Source organism: Rhinichthys klamathensis, unplaced genomic scaffold, assembly GCF_029890125.1.
Source record: "Rhinichthys klamathensis goyatoka isolate OS25496 unplaced genomic scaffold, OSU_Roscu_1.1 h1tg000056l_1, whole genome shotgun sequence".
NCBI lineage: Eukaryota > Metazoa > Chordata > Actinopteri > Cypriniformes > Leuciscidae > Rhinichthys > Rhinichthys klamathensis.
Window position 1 is genome coordinate 1653489 of NW_026606601.1, and position 16203 is coordinate 1669691.

The 16203-nt window shown below is 37.3% G+C and overlaps 1 protein-coding gene across 1 annotated transcript; it reads left to right on the forward strand.

The window, feature by feature from the left end:
• Window positions 1-996: 996 nt before the first annotated feature.
• On the forward strand, window positions 997-14445 carry LOC130083475 (xyloside xylosyltransferase 1-like). The gene is made up of 2 exons (XM_056248503.1): window positions 997-1112; window positions 13518-14445. Exons 1-2 carry the CDS (start codon window positions 997-999, stop codon window positions 13978-13980), a joined length of 579 nt encoding a protein of 192 aa, XP_056104478.1. The 3' UTR covers window positions 13981-14445.
• Window positions 14446-16203: the final 1758 nt, after the last annotated feature.

A 16203-nucleotide genomic window follows, 5' to 3' on the forward strand; every position in this document is an offset into this window, starting at 1 on the left:
TGATGCTCATTTTATCAGAATTTTATCAGATCTGTTTTTTGCCGTAAAGCAATTCGTTACCTCGCGAGACCTGATATCACACAATACTTCCTAACACTGAGGCCGGCGGCCCGCCTACCTTCTTTCCTCCAACGCCGGCTCTGACTCCACCCATTCGAAGAACATGGACGCGCAATCATGCACGAGCGAAAACTCAGATGCGCGAGAGATTGTAATGCTAAAGATTTACTACTAATCATGGAACCGGCTTTACTGACGAGATGCGCATGCGTCACAAACTTTGAGTATGTGCACGACAGGGGTCACGCGTGCTGGGGGGGAGGGGGGTGTGGTACAACCGTTTGATTGACAGACTTACTGTCCAATGATTCTGGTGGTCTTGGAAATTATTGGCTGGAGTTTTTCGAGTCCTGCCCGTTCCACAGATGATTAAATTGCTAAATTTTCATTTCAGTGCTTCTAACTCAGTGGCTGTAAGTGGGTTAGGAATAGGATTTCAAGTTATTTTGAAAAAATGTACAAAAAAGAGAATCACATACCCCACCTTTAAGGTAAAAAAGTTACTTAGTTCACCTTTAAGGTCAGTGGCAAAGATAACATTGTCCACGCCTTTTCAGCGCTAATTTTTCACTGCGTGTCTTTAGTAAATCCTGACTTTAGTTTTTTACCGCCAAAAGAGGGTTTGCGATGTTAGTAAATCTGGCCCTATGTCTGTAGCATATAAGGCTAGATCACAGACTGTAAAAAAATGGGCTAGATGCGTAGAACCAGTAATGTCTCTGCCTCCATTGGTCTCCATCTGTTTACATCAGTGACTGAGTGGAGAGCGAAAGGGTGAACGTGTCAAGAGCATCATTCTCATGCCTTAATATACAGGGCGAGCTAAATATGCCACAGCAAAATATATAAATAACTTCTCGCTTGCGCAGCGGATGTTTTTAGCTTCCCAGCAAATGCAAAAGTAAGTTGATGAATGAATAAATTGGCCAGTCCAGCATGTACTCCACCTATGAGGGAAGCCATCTGCTGTCCAGAAGCTCATCAGGAGAGGGTTGTAGAGAGACACACTGGCTGGTTCTACTGGACGGCACCAGCACTAATGAAGCTGGCTGGTGTTCTGTTCTCTCTTCACGGAGATTGAGTTGAATTGTCTGCTTGTCTGAGAAAAGTTTCCCTAAAATGTCTAAACAATATTTTTTAATAAGGTCACAATCATTATATACGCTGATTTCACGCAGCCGCCATTTTGAAATCGCTCCGGTGGGAAGAAAACCGGAAGTGTCGCTTTTAATCATAGGAGAGTCGCGAATGCGATGGCGATTGTTGTGTTTAATGTAGAAATTAGTTATTCTAAAAATGTACATACATTTCTTTCATACTTTAGACTATATACAGTGAAATTAATTTATAAATAAAACATTTTTTTTATATATAATTCAGAACGGAAAAAAAAGAAGCAGGAACGAACTATATACATACCCTATATTGGATATTAACATCCAATAGTGTAAGTCGCAGCAGCAGCTTCAGGTTGGTAGTCCAAGCATTGTTGTCTATCTGTACTTATCTGTTCTTCCCACCGGAGCCTCACTTTCGATTTCAAAATGGCGGCAGCGTGAAATCAGCGTATTGCATTACTGCTGTTGGACATTGTTAGTTGACAAAGTAAACTAGAGAGAGTGTAAAAAAAAAAAAAGTACATAGTTGTATAGTTGAAGAAACTTTGCATAGTTCATGCATAGAAACCTAAAGACCCCCTGTGGTGAAAATCAAGATTTTAATGTTGTTTATATGTCTATGTGGTGTTTTTAAAATGCTTTAAAGGGGTCATATAATGGTACATGCACTTTTACAAGTTGATTGTACTGAAATGTGTGTTGGCAGTGCCTGTACACAAACATCATAAAATGATAAAAATCCATCCAGTGTTTTTGTTTTAATCTCCTTATATGTTTTCCCCTGCCTCAAATCAAGCCGTTCGACCATGTGACGTCACACGGTCGGACGCCCCTCCCGCGATTGTTGATTGACAGCAACGTTTCAACACAGACCCGCCCTCGCTCGTGAGGGAGCTGTCAATCATAGTCTGCGCGGACCGGCGCGGTCATTGTTGATATGCTGGAGCACTGTCTATGAGCAGAATGGCGTCTAAGCGATTGTGGTGTTCTGTTCTTGGGTGTAATAACGAACACAGCAGTCATTTTAATGTTCCTAAATCCGAACCGCTGAAGACGCAGTGGCTGTGTTTGTTATCGAAGGGAATATTCCCCACGATCAACGTCAATGCTCTCATGTTTGCGCGAATCATTTCTCACCAGACTGCTTTATAAAGGAGGGTCAGTATGAGCTGGTTTTGCTAAGAAGCTGCTCATGAAAAAAAGGATCGGTACCAGATATTCGTGTTCCTGCTGAACCTCTAGAACAACTGAAGTGAGTGTAACGTTTTATTAAACTTTATATTAATATTTATATTAATCTTTGCAAATCGCTAGCTGCACGCTTCACAATGAATGCGTCTAAGGTTTACACTCAGGCTACATTACGGCATGTTTTCTATGTATGATGTTCTCAATATAATTCATAATCCCACGATGGGGACCCAAGGATTATACTGAACAACGCGTTATGGTTATTGTGTTATTGTTACAAACGGTGTACGCACAGAACAGAGAGGCGGGGTGAGCAAAGCTCATTATCATTTAAAGTCATATGCACTGAAACGGCGTGCTGAAAACAGAGCGGTTTTTGACCAAGTAAAATAAGTGTTTTCTTACAATACTAATGACAATTTGTAATTAAAGTATATTACAAACTTTTAATTTAGACCCTAAAGAATCATACTAGCTTGTACAAAAATGGCATTATATGACCCCTTTAAGACAAACCATGTGCAAATTCATAAGTCAACACCATTGCTGAGTATTTTCTCCTTAAAACTGCAGTGAAACAGACAGTCTCAAAAACGCTGGTGTTTCTTACGTCACAAACTACCTTGTAACCAATCAGGTCAACGTGTGGGCGGGTTTTAGTGTAATCATCATTATATTCTGCAAAGCAGGGGAGTCTCAAGAGAAGCCAGGATATTCCGGTATATTTTTCTGTTGATATGAAAAATCGGGTACATTTAGCAATATAGCGGGCGAATTATGTATATGATGTATATTACGATGTTATGATGAACTATATGCCTTTTTCCACTGACGTTCTATGGTGTTTAAAACGTTTCAATGCTGATCTTTAGAAGGCAGACTGAGATGCGAACGGGAACATGGTCTGTATAACATTAGCAACACATTATTAGCTGTTTGATAATGTAGCCAAGTAAAATCTAATCATATTAAATTAATTACCGATACCGAATCAAGCGATACCATTTGGCAGCGTTTACTTGAGTAACTTGAGTAAAGTTGACAGAGTGGATCTCTGAGCTGGTGTAAATGTGAGGAGGCGGGGCTAATTTGCATATTCATGGCACTGCGTATACTAAATGAGGCAAGGGTTTAGAGTTACATTCAAGCTATTTTAAGTCATAAAGAAAAAAAGATTTTCACAGAAAAGAACGTTTGAATGTGTTATTTTGGTGACTTTTAAGGGTTAATATTATTGACTACAGTGGGACTAAATTTGCATGCTAAAATGCGTTAAACTGGGCTGTGTTTTCATTGTTAGTTTGCGGTCTTTTTTTAAATTCCAGTCAGTCTGTCAAACTTACTGATCAGAAGCTTTATTTTTCCAGTATCAGTATTGTGATGACCTAAGGACATTCATTGGAGCTGTACCATTTGTTAAAATGTTATATCGTTCCAGGTTTTTTTTTTTCAGGAGTTGTGATGCCAGGCTTTTTTCTTCCAGGACAGGAAGTGATTGCAGAAACAGTCAGGCCTTGTGGTAGTGCTGACAGGACTCCAGTCTATACAAACAGATTTCTATCAGTTCTCCAGTCCCGTGTAACCAGAAAGCTTTGTCTAGCCTCAGGGTCTGCAAATTAAGACCCGTGTCCAGTCCGTAAACACTCCGGCTCCGGATCTTCGTCACTTACCACATCTGTGCCCATCCTGCTCTCACTTACTGTATTTGGCACCACGTCATTACCGCTTCATGTTTTTTTCTCTTTGCTCCCTCTCTGTTCTTTCTCTGCTCTGAGCTTTAACATTGTTTGGAAGGAAGTCACTCTTGCTTTCTGAACCAGTTGTCCTGACATAAACATTTTGTCAGGACTTTTGTGTTTAGATTTTAATCGTGTTTGGATTTGGACTGAGACGTTGAAGAGTAGCTGGTACTGTGCTGGTACATACACTAGTGGACATTTCTAGTCAATTTCACAAAGAAACCGCAAGTAATACATTTAATTCAGTAATCGTGAATTAAACATGAGATTTGGAAGTAGAAAGTCTGAAATAGTGTAAGTATTGTTCATTGTTAGTTCATGTTAACTAATGTAGTTAATTTTTTTTGACAAATGAAACCTTATTGTAAAGTGTTACCGACATGTCATCTGACCAATACAATACAATACAATACAATATTTATTTATAAAGCACATTTAAAAACAACCTAGGCTGACCAAAGTGCTGTACAGAACAGAAAAAAATAATAATAAAACTTTTATCCAGTGTGGATAAAAAAAGGGGTGACCGACTCATACTTGCGGGTCCCAGCGAGGAGTCTAGCAGCTGCGTTTTTTTCACTAGCTGTAGACGGGAGAGGGAGGACTGAGAGACACCAAAATAAAGTGAATTACAATAGTCTAGACGAGTTGTTCCGAAAGCATGAATCACTGTTTGAAAGTTACTCTGGGATAAAAAGGGTTTCACTTCAGAGAGTTGGCGAAGATGAAAAAAGCATGATTTTACAACAGTACTGATCTGTTTATCAAATTTTAGGTTTTGATCAAATAGAAAGCCCATATTTCTAGCGCATTGAATTTCATATGGGGCAAGAGAACCACGGTCAACATCAAGCACACAGTTTTCCTTGGGTCCAAATATAATTATTTCAGTTTTATTTTCGTTTAAATTTAGAATATTTCTTGAAAGCCAAAGCTCAAGTTCATTTAAACAGACCAACAGGGGTTGTAAACCATTTTTATCGTTATGTTTTAAGGGAAAATAGATCTGAGTATCATCAGCGTATAGATGAAAGGATACTCCGTATTTATTAAAAATGGAAGCCAGAGGTGGCATGTACAGAATAAACAATACCGGCCTGAGGATTGATCCCTGTGGGACTCCACAGTTTAGAGGTACACTAGAGGAGGAATGATGACCAATACGAACACTAAAACATCTGTTGGTCAGATAAGAACGGAACCACTGTAAGACTACGCCACGAAAGCCCACAGATATCTCCAGACGTCTCAACAGGACCTCATGGTCGACGAAATCAAATGCAGCACTCAGATCTAATAAAACCAAAGCCATGGATTTCCCAGAATCGGTTTCTGTAAAAATCAAGCGTAGCGTCAGTTCTGGCAGGTCACATTAGTCAAGCTCGCGTCAGCTGACTCTCAGCTGATCCACGTCTACCGATAGGAATACGACGCCTATCACTGTATACATGTGTAAGCTCCTTCAGTATTATCAGCAGCTATCGCGTTTCTCAGGAGCTAATTACCCTCCTCCATCCCCAGCTCCTCCTCTCGCCCAGTCAGGATTTGGCATTTGGATTCCCCTTGAATCAGAATAAATTCTCGAAATATGTTGTACTTTAAAATCTTGAATTAATTATATCTGCAATACATTCATGTTGGTTCTGTTCTGACGTATTTGACGATAGTGGTCCTGACAGAAATATAGCTTGAAACTCTTAAAAGGGCAGATTCAGAACTGTGTAAAGCTTTAAAAACAAGATTGAAACGTTTCATGAAGAGAATTTACAGCCAAGTATGATTGTAATTGAGTCAGTGCAACGCTCTCGGGGATCTAAAAGGTAGAAATAAAAGGTAGATTAGAAATAGGATGGAAATTAGAAAGAGAGGAAGGATCCAAGTTTTTTTTTTTTTTTTAAATATGGCATCACCACAGTAGCTTTAAGACTGTTAGGGAAGGACCCAGTAGAGAGGCATTTGTTAATAACCAATAACAGGCCAGGACCAACTGTGTCCCTACTTTGTCTCAGGAAAAAAGGTGGAATAATATCCTGAGAAGAGATAGTAGGTTTCAGGTGACCAACAATTTCATGAGTCTAGATCAATCGGCTCCAACTTAGGCCAGATGGAAGAACATAATAGAACATCATGCATAGTATATACAGAGTTAGACAACTGAGATCTTGTCACAGAGAGCAGTAAGAATTTTTTCAAAATTTCATAAGAAATCTGCAATCTAGAGTTTAGAAATCTCTCATTTTTTGTTTCATGCCTTGATTTAAATCGAATTTTATGCCAGAACTCATGCAGGTTTTCACAAGGATTAATTTCCCCTGTTTTTCCTCCATCAGGCTTGAATCTTTCCTGTCTGTCTCGCTCGCTCTCTTCCCCCAATCATTCTTTTCCTCCGTCCCAGTTAGTTCCTGACTTCTAGAGCTGAGCGTTGATGGATGGGGCTTCCCGTGGCCTCGTTCAACGTCTGCCGTTGGCACTGAAATGCTCATCTTTGATGACGCATTAAAATTCAGCTGGCTTCTCAGAGTGCCTTGTTTAATATTTCACAAACTTGTTGCATAAGATCCCTCTTCCTGATTCTGTTCATATACTCTGCAGGGAATTCCAGCAAGTCTTATCTTTACTTACCACACTGATTTTATAGTAATAGCATTTTTGATATTTTGTCATTGTTGTTTTGTTGGTACTCTGATTTCTTGAGATGTGCATTGTTATGAAAAGGATGAGTAGGCATTACATGTATTAAGTATATATCTTTTAAGGAATATTTCATTATTGTATTTGAGTGCAGAATCACTGTCATGCTCATGGTGACACTGAAAGAATTCCTGCTACTTTTGCTGTATCATAAATCACAGTAGATCAGATAACAATATTCAGCTTTGAACTTTAGCCAAAGGCTTTGTCAAGATTAAAAGTAGCACGCCGTATTTCAATGGTCAGCAGGCGGTAAACTTTTGATCTTTGGTCCCGGTTCGAGGCATCATCATCACTTTGGTATTATTGTTTGAATGTGTCTGATGTCCATATAACCGTGTCACTAGTTCTTTTCCAAAACCCGTGTGAACTCACTTATAATGCAACATCCTAATAGTCACAGGCATTTGTAAGCAGCCTATTTGGGACATTTGACATGGGAAGTGTCTGCCACGTAACAGCGTTTGACGTTAACATGTTGCTAAAAACTAACAATACAACAATCTAATAAGCATAGAATGAAATTATATATATATATATAAATATATACAGTATATGTGTGTGTGTGTGTGTGTGTGTGTTTGTATATATGTGTGTGTGTTTGTACATATTAATATGTATATACACACATTGTATAAGATTGTGATATCATTATATATATATATATATATATATATATATATATATATGTGTGTGTGTGTATATATGATAATATTACAATATTATATAGTGTGTGTGTGTGTGTATATATATATATATATATATATAAATGTTTATATGTATATACAAAGGTTTTCAAATAACTTTTTAAAAAGGTTATAATACATATATAAAATGTTTTATTTAGATATGTTATAAGCTAAATATATAATAATATTATAATAATAATATTTGATATATATAAGCACTGTTTATTAATACATTTATAATAAATAAATATATTTATGCTGTTCATATCTGATAATTTATTGAGTCTCAATACACACAGTGCACATAAAATTTATCTTTTCTCGTATTACACCTTCACTCTTAGCGAAAATTAATAATTGGGCGCAATGTACTGTTAAAATAAAAGAGATTTTTTTACTGGGGTTTCACCTGTATTTAGAATTTCTCATTGCATTGTGTTTTAGGGTTGAAGGAAATAAACAAAAACTTAACGGATAATGTTCTGGCAGAAAATGACCAGTATCTTCTTTGTTTTTCCTACAGACTTTCTTCTTACAGTGTTCATTAGAGGTTATGAGAAAACTGTGAATTGGGAATGACAGCATTGTTTTTGTTTCTGAACCTGTTTTTTAGGCACACAGAGATTTCTGTTCTTGTAAAACACAAAGAGTTTGGCACAGAATGTGCTTTCAGTTTTTGAGAGCCGCTGTTTGACATATTTCAAAGGGGGTTTGGCTGCCTCTGCTTGAGGGAAATGGCAGATCATTTCCAGTGGCAGGTGCAGTGCAAACGATTGAGAAAGAATGACAGAAAAATTAGTTAGCAAATATTTAATTAAATATTTGTCAAAAATAAATAAATCTTAAACTTTTTTTGGTGAATAAAGCTTCCACCTCCTCTCTGTCACATCAGGTGCCTTAATCGGGTGGTCATTTTCATTTCTCTCCCATTTTTAAGTCTCCTCTGGTTTTTCGCACAGGTTTTAATGTCCTAAAAAGCAATACATTAGCATTTAATTTGTTTTTAATAAAGAAGAAAGCTCTGAAATACTTAAGCACCAGCAACTAATTGCAGTTTACTGTTGTCAGTTGAGTGGCTCTTGTACACACAAGCCACATGGTGTTTTTCTCTGCACTGCAGTAGCTTTCACGATATATTAATTTTCAAAATCTTTAATCAATACTGGTGTTTTTTTTGTTGGAGTTCTGACATGAGAAATGGATTGTGTATAAGTGCATAATGCTGTCATTTCCAAGAAGGAAATGTTTATTTCATGTGTAAAAGCCCATTGGGCCTATTAGCCTGTAAGAGGCAGTGGAAATTATTACCTCGTTAGTGGTGTTTCTTAAGGCTAGCTTCACTGTTACTAGCTCGACCTTCAGGATTTGGACATAACTCTAAATATTAAACTTTCATTCATATCCACATCGACCCAGAACAAATGCCTAGCATTTTAATTTTAAAACCTTGATTTAGTAAAACAGACTGAAGGTCATGAATATTTCCATCACTTTTTGTGTTGTGAAATGACTATGAAAATGACATTTACTTTTTTGGGGGGAATAAAATCGCAGTATATATTTTTTCTTAATTATTTTAAAATGTTCCTTTTTAAGATATGATAAACCAATTAAAAGCCATTTGTGTGGTGTGGCTTTTGTGTTCTAGCGTGGAAATCTTGCCTATAAATAGTGTTGCGCGCCTTCTTTTTAAGTTCAAATGATCAACCTCTCCTCTATTTTGCTTGGGAACTAATGTGGTAATTTTATTACACTGTTCTGTAATCAAGGCTAGACAACCAATTAATATTTATACTAAGTACACACAAAACACTAACTTTCTGTAATTTATTTAAATGGATAAACTGTTAATTAGAAAAATAATAATAAACACAACTTAACATTATTACATGGTTCTTTTAATAACAAAATTTGTACAACATATTGCACTGATTATTACGATAATTATAATGACATAATTATAATTGCATTTCAAATCGCTGTGAATACGGTAAGGCAGTATAAGCTCAGGTAAACCTCAGCTAGCACGATCATCCGATAGCTGTATGCTATGCTACTATGTAAGCTAACTAAAAAACACTAAGAACGAGAAATGTTTAAATTTACTATCTATAGCTTCGGTTATATACTAGTATATGAAACATATAAGTTAAAAAACATTAATGACTCGTTATAACGTAGTTCAAACGTCTTCTATAATAAAGTGATTTTTTCTGATTTGTAACCGCGCAGGCACTAAAGCGATTACCCATAAAACGTGCTTTGAACCAATCGAATTGCTGGGGTCCTTAGCTGGGACTCAACACTTCTGTGGGACTGGGACCCAACACTTCACCACACCGGCGGCGAGCTCTGGCGGCGTGGAGAAGTTGAAGTCAGGTCAACTTTATGGCAACTTAATGGGGTCCTTAGCTGGGACTCAACCCTTCAGTGGGACCCAACACTTCACCACACCGGCTCACATTTAAAATGAATGACTTTCGGCCACTTTGACGCTCTCGCCGGCGGCGGTGTGAAATGTATATTATAGATTTTATATATAATAATATATATTTTAAAAAATATTTATAAAAAATATTTATTATATTATATTAATTATATGTGTGTTTAACAGCATTCTGTGGTGGAAATGACTGATGAATATGGCTGTATTTTAACAATAAATTAGTTGTATTTTCTGATGCTAATTTCAGAGGTAGCATTTCATGTATCCCTAATACATACTATTATATAATATTTTCCCGCTTTTAGTTGAAAAAATACCCACCATGGTTTGCTTTTCATCCAGTTTTTGATCGTGATGAATTCTTCTAGATTTGTGCTGCAGAGCACGTACATCCTCTCAGACAGACAAATAGGTCTTGCCACTCATAAAGAAGATAGTAAAACTAGACATGAAATATGGAAGTGCCATCTGACATTCCTCTGGAGGCCGTTAAACAGCAGGGAAAAGTTGTTTGTGTTAAAATGTCGATGCTGAGCTGAAGAGATGACACAGGAAGTTGACATTCTGCTTTCTCAACCCACAATGTGACACCCGCTGCTTTCGACTCTGACTTCACAAATTCCATTTAAAGACTGGATAATGCGGCTATAATTGGGATGTTTTTGAAGCTTCGTTCATTAGGGACGGCCCGGGCATGCACAGATCCTGACCCAGAGTGCTTCAGTCATGCCCTTATAGATTTAGCGTGCAGCATTTTTCATATCTCCTAATGAATATTTCATTCTTAACTCACAGAAAGTGGTCAAAATAATCACCTCAGAACCACAGGGGCTGTAATTAAAGGAATAGAGATGCACAGAAGTGTCATTGTTTTTAGTAATGTTTTTAGTGCTTGGACTGAAGATGCATTAATCTTTATCTAAGGAATAGGTCACCCCAAAAGGATAAATCTATCTTATTTTTCTCATTTCATTCCAGACCAGTATCCGTTCTTCTGTGGAACATTAAATATGTTGAAGAATCACTTTGTTGCTCTTTTCCAGTGAAGAAACACTGACCAGGGTCTGTCAAGGACAAATAAAAGTAGTTTATTTAACTAAAAATCTTGGCTCTCAAATCTCATTTGGGGGTTTGTTTTTCTTATTTGGATTTAACTTTTAAGCATCCATTCATACATTTATATGTTTTTATTTGTAGAATAACTTTTTTTATTAGTTTATATTATAGTTAATGAAATAAGTTCATTGATTATCAGAATTATTGTAAGTAGCATATTTTTAAGGTGCTTTTGATCTTTTTGGTAGTGATGGGGGAAACAAAGCTTTTCGAAAATTTGAGTCAATTAAACCAATTGCTTTGAATAATGATTAGCTGATTCGAAGCTCTGGAAACGCCATACGCTGATAAAAAACATGGCATTTTTAACCCTCTGGGGTCCTTCATTTTTAACCCTCTGGGGTCCTTCGGCCCAAATGGACCCGAAGCATTTAATTTTTTTTTTTTTTTAAATCATTGCTTTATCGGAATGGTCCGAAATTTGGTGACTTTGTTGGTACTTGGCATATGAACACCCCAAAAAATTGGGGACAGGATTTGAATAGTCTAAGTGGTTGTAAAAAAAATAGTCACACTCAGGACCTTCGGGTCCAAATGGACCCGCATAGGAAATGAATGGGAAATTGGCAAAAATGTGAAAATACAGAGTTATTTTGTGCGTACAAACTACAAATCAGCCACGATCCAGAAAAAAAGCACACAACAGTGAAGGGGTGAATCTATAAAACATCAAGAGTGCAAAACAGACACATCCACACACACACACACACACATAAACACACTTTTATACACATACACACTAATAAATTCAGATTACATATGGGTTTTGAATTTTTAAAATGCTCGGTTTGTCCACCAGATGGCATCCATCTCATTTCAAAAATTGCTTTCATGAGGCCTAGGCTTGACTCTAAAATGAAATACAGCTTTAAAAAAAAAAAAAAAAAAAATATATATATATTTTTAATTTATATTATATTCAATGGGGAAAAAATGGGTCATAATTATTGCATTAATATTAATTATAAATCATTTTTATTTTTGAAATTATCTCAAAACACCAAAAAAGAAAAGAAAAAATATTATAAAAAACAAGTAAAAAAAAAAAAAAAAGATGATTTTTTCTTAATAAATATTAATCCCACCCTTCCGGCCCATTTGGACCCGAAGGTCCTGAGTGTGACTCTGAAATGAAGGACCCCAGAGGGTTAAACCGTGAAATAATGTGACTTTGCCAGTTTCATCTTTCAAATTACTGGTTTGAAAAATATAATGCAAAGGTTTTAAAAGGCCATCACTACTTTTTTTTTCTTTTTTTTTTTTACAAAATATCAATACTAATAGAAAGAACGTCATAACGATATGGAACAACGTCAGTGATGACCAAAATTTTCATTTGTTGGGTAAATTATATTGCTTTAAAGCGTACTTCTTTGTATCTTTACAACCAAATTCTTTTAATCGTGAATTTATGTTGGCAGCATTTTAAAAATAAAACGTGCAGGACAGGCCTTTAAACAAGAGAATGAACTTGTATACCTGAACTTTATATTAAAGACTTGTTAGAGGAACAGGCATCTCTTTCAGGAGCATCAAAGCTTCAGAAGGACCCTGAGTTAGTGTTGTCTTGTTCTTGTTTACCTGTGCTCCTGTTGACTCTAGCAAGCCTTCTCTGTGAAATGCTCCCACTAAATTGGAGTCTCTGTGAGAAAGATAAAAGCTTAAAGTTTGTGTCATCCTGTCTGGTTCTGTTCTCCTGCTGTCAAATGAACTGTCCAGGAGCTGCAGCTTCAGAAATCTCTCTGTTGTTTCCTACCCAGCTTGGGTTTTTTAGAGCACGAGAGAATCTATGAACTTCAGGAGAAGCTCTGAGGAATTCTCTGCAGGGGGCATTGACTTGATGGATCAAAGCTACTTTGAATAAGCATAGATTTAGCACTCCACAGTCTTCGTTGTGAGCAGTGCATGGTCTTGGACTTTCACCAACCCTCATGCTTCATCACCGCAAATTCCCAGTTCAAAAAACTCAAAAGAACATGCTAGGATTTTCCACACATGCCACAGCCCATAAGTTGAGTTCGCCTCAAGCTTATAGCCTTGGGTCAATCTCACGTCAAAGTCTCAGATTAAATTTTTCACTTTCCAATTTCATACTTCAAAGTTATAATGATTTAGCCATTCTATGCCGTTTTTAAGTACTTGTTTAGGCAGAACTGTGGGTTCTGGTTCTCTGTTGTAGGGCAGCTCTCTGTTGTTTTAGACATTAATGCTTGTTTTTACTTATGAGTTATGCATCCTACACCTGAAATATCGTTCTTCTGCTATTTTCGGCGCACCTTTTTTTTTTAGCTTCACTATTTTTCAGTGAAGACTCTACTCCCTGAAACAGCACTACTTTCACCTAGTTCTTGAGATAAAAACATATTTATTTGCAAAAATACCTGGGCTGTGCCATCAATTTTCCCTTTTTTGTTTTTGTTTTTTTGTTTAAGGGTTATGGGTTTGTTGTTCACATCTGTAAACCTAGGTGTGATACTAAAGCTATAATTCTTTGCTTTAATCTTTTTTCCTCTGTCTTCTCTGTGTGTTGTAGGCACACATTCTGGCAGTACCGCAAAGAGAATCCCAAGTCCCATGTAGGCGACCCTCCACCAGACGGTCTGCCCGGCTTCAACAGCGGCGTAATGCTTCTGAACCTCGAAGCCATGCGTCGCTCGACCTTATACAACCAGCTTCTGGATCCCGGGCGGATTGCCCAGCTCGCTGAGAAATACCACTTCCGAGGGCATCTGGGCGATCAGGATTTCTTCACCATGATCGGGATGGAGCACAGGGAACTGTTTTACCCACTTTCATGTGGCTGGAACCGACAGCTTTGCACTTGGTGGAGGGAACATGGGTACGGTGACGTCTTCCAGCTGTACTATCACTGCGATGGCCCGGTGCACATCTACCACGGCAATTGCAACACTCCTATACCTGATGATTGAGGGTTTTCGAATGCTACATTTTTTATTAAACTCGAGTTTTGTTTGCACATCTTGAACAAACAACTTAAAATCAAGTGGACCGAGGCAGAAGTGACTCGTCGTTAGAGGTGCTAATAGGGTAGCATTCCCATGCCTTCCACATTTACACTATATGCTCCAGCCATTACCACATTATTCATTCATTTAACACGCTTGAGGCTGTTGATGCCTGTCCAAAGTTGCTGAAAGAGATGGTTTAAATACTGGTTCTTTTTCTTTTTTTAAATTATATAGTACAGCTTTGACTCACTCTCAGTAGTTTCCTCAATCAGGTGTCTCATCGAAATCCTCTTAGACAGCAGGTTGGGAAGGAGCCAATCAGAGCGCACTTTTCCTTACCTCAATGCCACTCTGTATTATTTAAAGGTACAGTAGCTCTCTTGCAGTCACATTAAGGTACCAGTTATGTCCATAAAGCACTTTAACTGTTTTTAACCCCTCTTAACTTTAATTCTGTGCGATGCATTCCTATTTTATGCCACATTCTCCACTCCATTTCTCGGTTTTTATGCAGCGATGATGAGAAAAGATGGGGAGAAAAGGGTGTTGACCCACTTTCCTGAGATTTTTGCGTGTGTGAGCGCTGACTTTGGAAATCTGTTTTCTCTGTGATGTGCAACTGTATCGCCTTAGAAAAGCCAAGATACACTGACTGGCCAAAAAAAGTCACTGTTTGGATTTAAATAGGCAAATGTAAGAGTCCATGATTGGATCATTATTGCAGTGATTATTATGTTTCTAGCATGTTATATATTTGGCAAAGGTTTACAGAGTGTTTGACTCTTGCATTGCCAATACAAGATCTTAACCAAAAATCGATGCACCTCTTGATGACCAAAAATGAATGCACCTCTTGATAGAAATCAAGAGTTGTTGTGATGTCATTTCCAAGATCTTGTATTGACAATGCAAGAGTCAAACATTCTGTAAAGTCTCCTCCAGCACATTCCAAAGACTTTCAATGAATTTATGGTCTGGACTCAGAAGTGCCAATTCATGTGTGAAAATGATTCTTCATGCTCCTCCCAACCATTCTTTCACAATTTGAGCCTGATGAATCTTGACATTGTCATCCTGGAATATGGCTGTGATGTGTCTTTCTACATGGTTGTTTAAGAAATGAAAAGCTACACACTCCATCAATTAGGATTAGAAGAACTGTTTCCAAACATATAACATGCTAGAAACATAATAATGTTTCTACACGGCAATAATGATCAAATCAAAGACTCTTAAGACTTTGCCTATGTAAATCCAAACAGCGACTTTTTTTGGCCGGGCAGTGTAGCATCTAGAACATCTGATCGTCGGTCTAATCGGGAAAACATTTTTGCCCGCCTGAGAAATGTGGAAGTGGGATTTGCTGGAGTATTCCAAAGGGAACAGCTTCTGCCCTGAGGAAGATATGCACTAGATTTCGAGGACAGAGCACTAGCTGTTGTGGTTGGCTGGCATTTATTGAACGATGTTGCTATTGGCAAAACACTGCACAGGATTGTGTGAAATGCACGTCATAATCTCTGCAAAGTCAAATCAACAGCCCGGAGAGAAAGAACTTAGAAATGACTCCTCACATGTGTTGCCAGGCAGCCATTAGATCCCACTTCAAGCTCTTCTGTGTTAATAATTGAATATTGTGAAGTTAAGGACTGCGTGTTTTGGGATTTTCAGTTAAGTTGTTTTTTGTTTAGGTGGGAGCGCAGTCATGTTTTGTCTAGCCATTTCTGTTATCGAGACCTACTTTTGCCTGATCAAGTTAAAAGCAAAATGCTTAACTAATTAACCTTTAATCTGCTGGTCTCAGCAAAGTTTCCAATCACATGAAGTATTCTAACCTTTTTCCCTGTTTTATTTATTATGCGTTACATTGTGTCTCATCCATGAAACATGAGCAGAGCATATTTCTGTGTAAATCCTATTTTGCACATTATCATTAAAAGGTTTTGGGTCGTTAAGATGTTTTATGTTTTTGAAAGAAGTCTCTTATGATCACCAATGTTGCATCTATTTGATAACAAATACAATAAAAGCAGTAATATTGTAAAACAATATTACAATTTGATAAACTTTTTAATTTAGTTTAAAATGTAATTTATTCCTGTGATCATTACTCTAGTCTTCAGTGTTACATGATCCTTCAGAAACCATTCTAATATGCTGGTTTTCTGCTAAATAATCATTTAT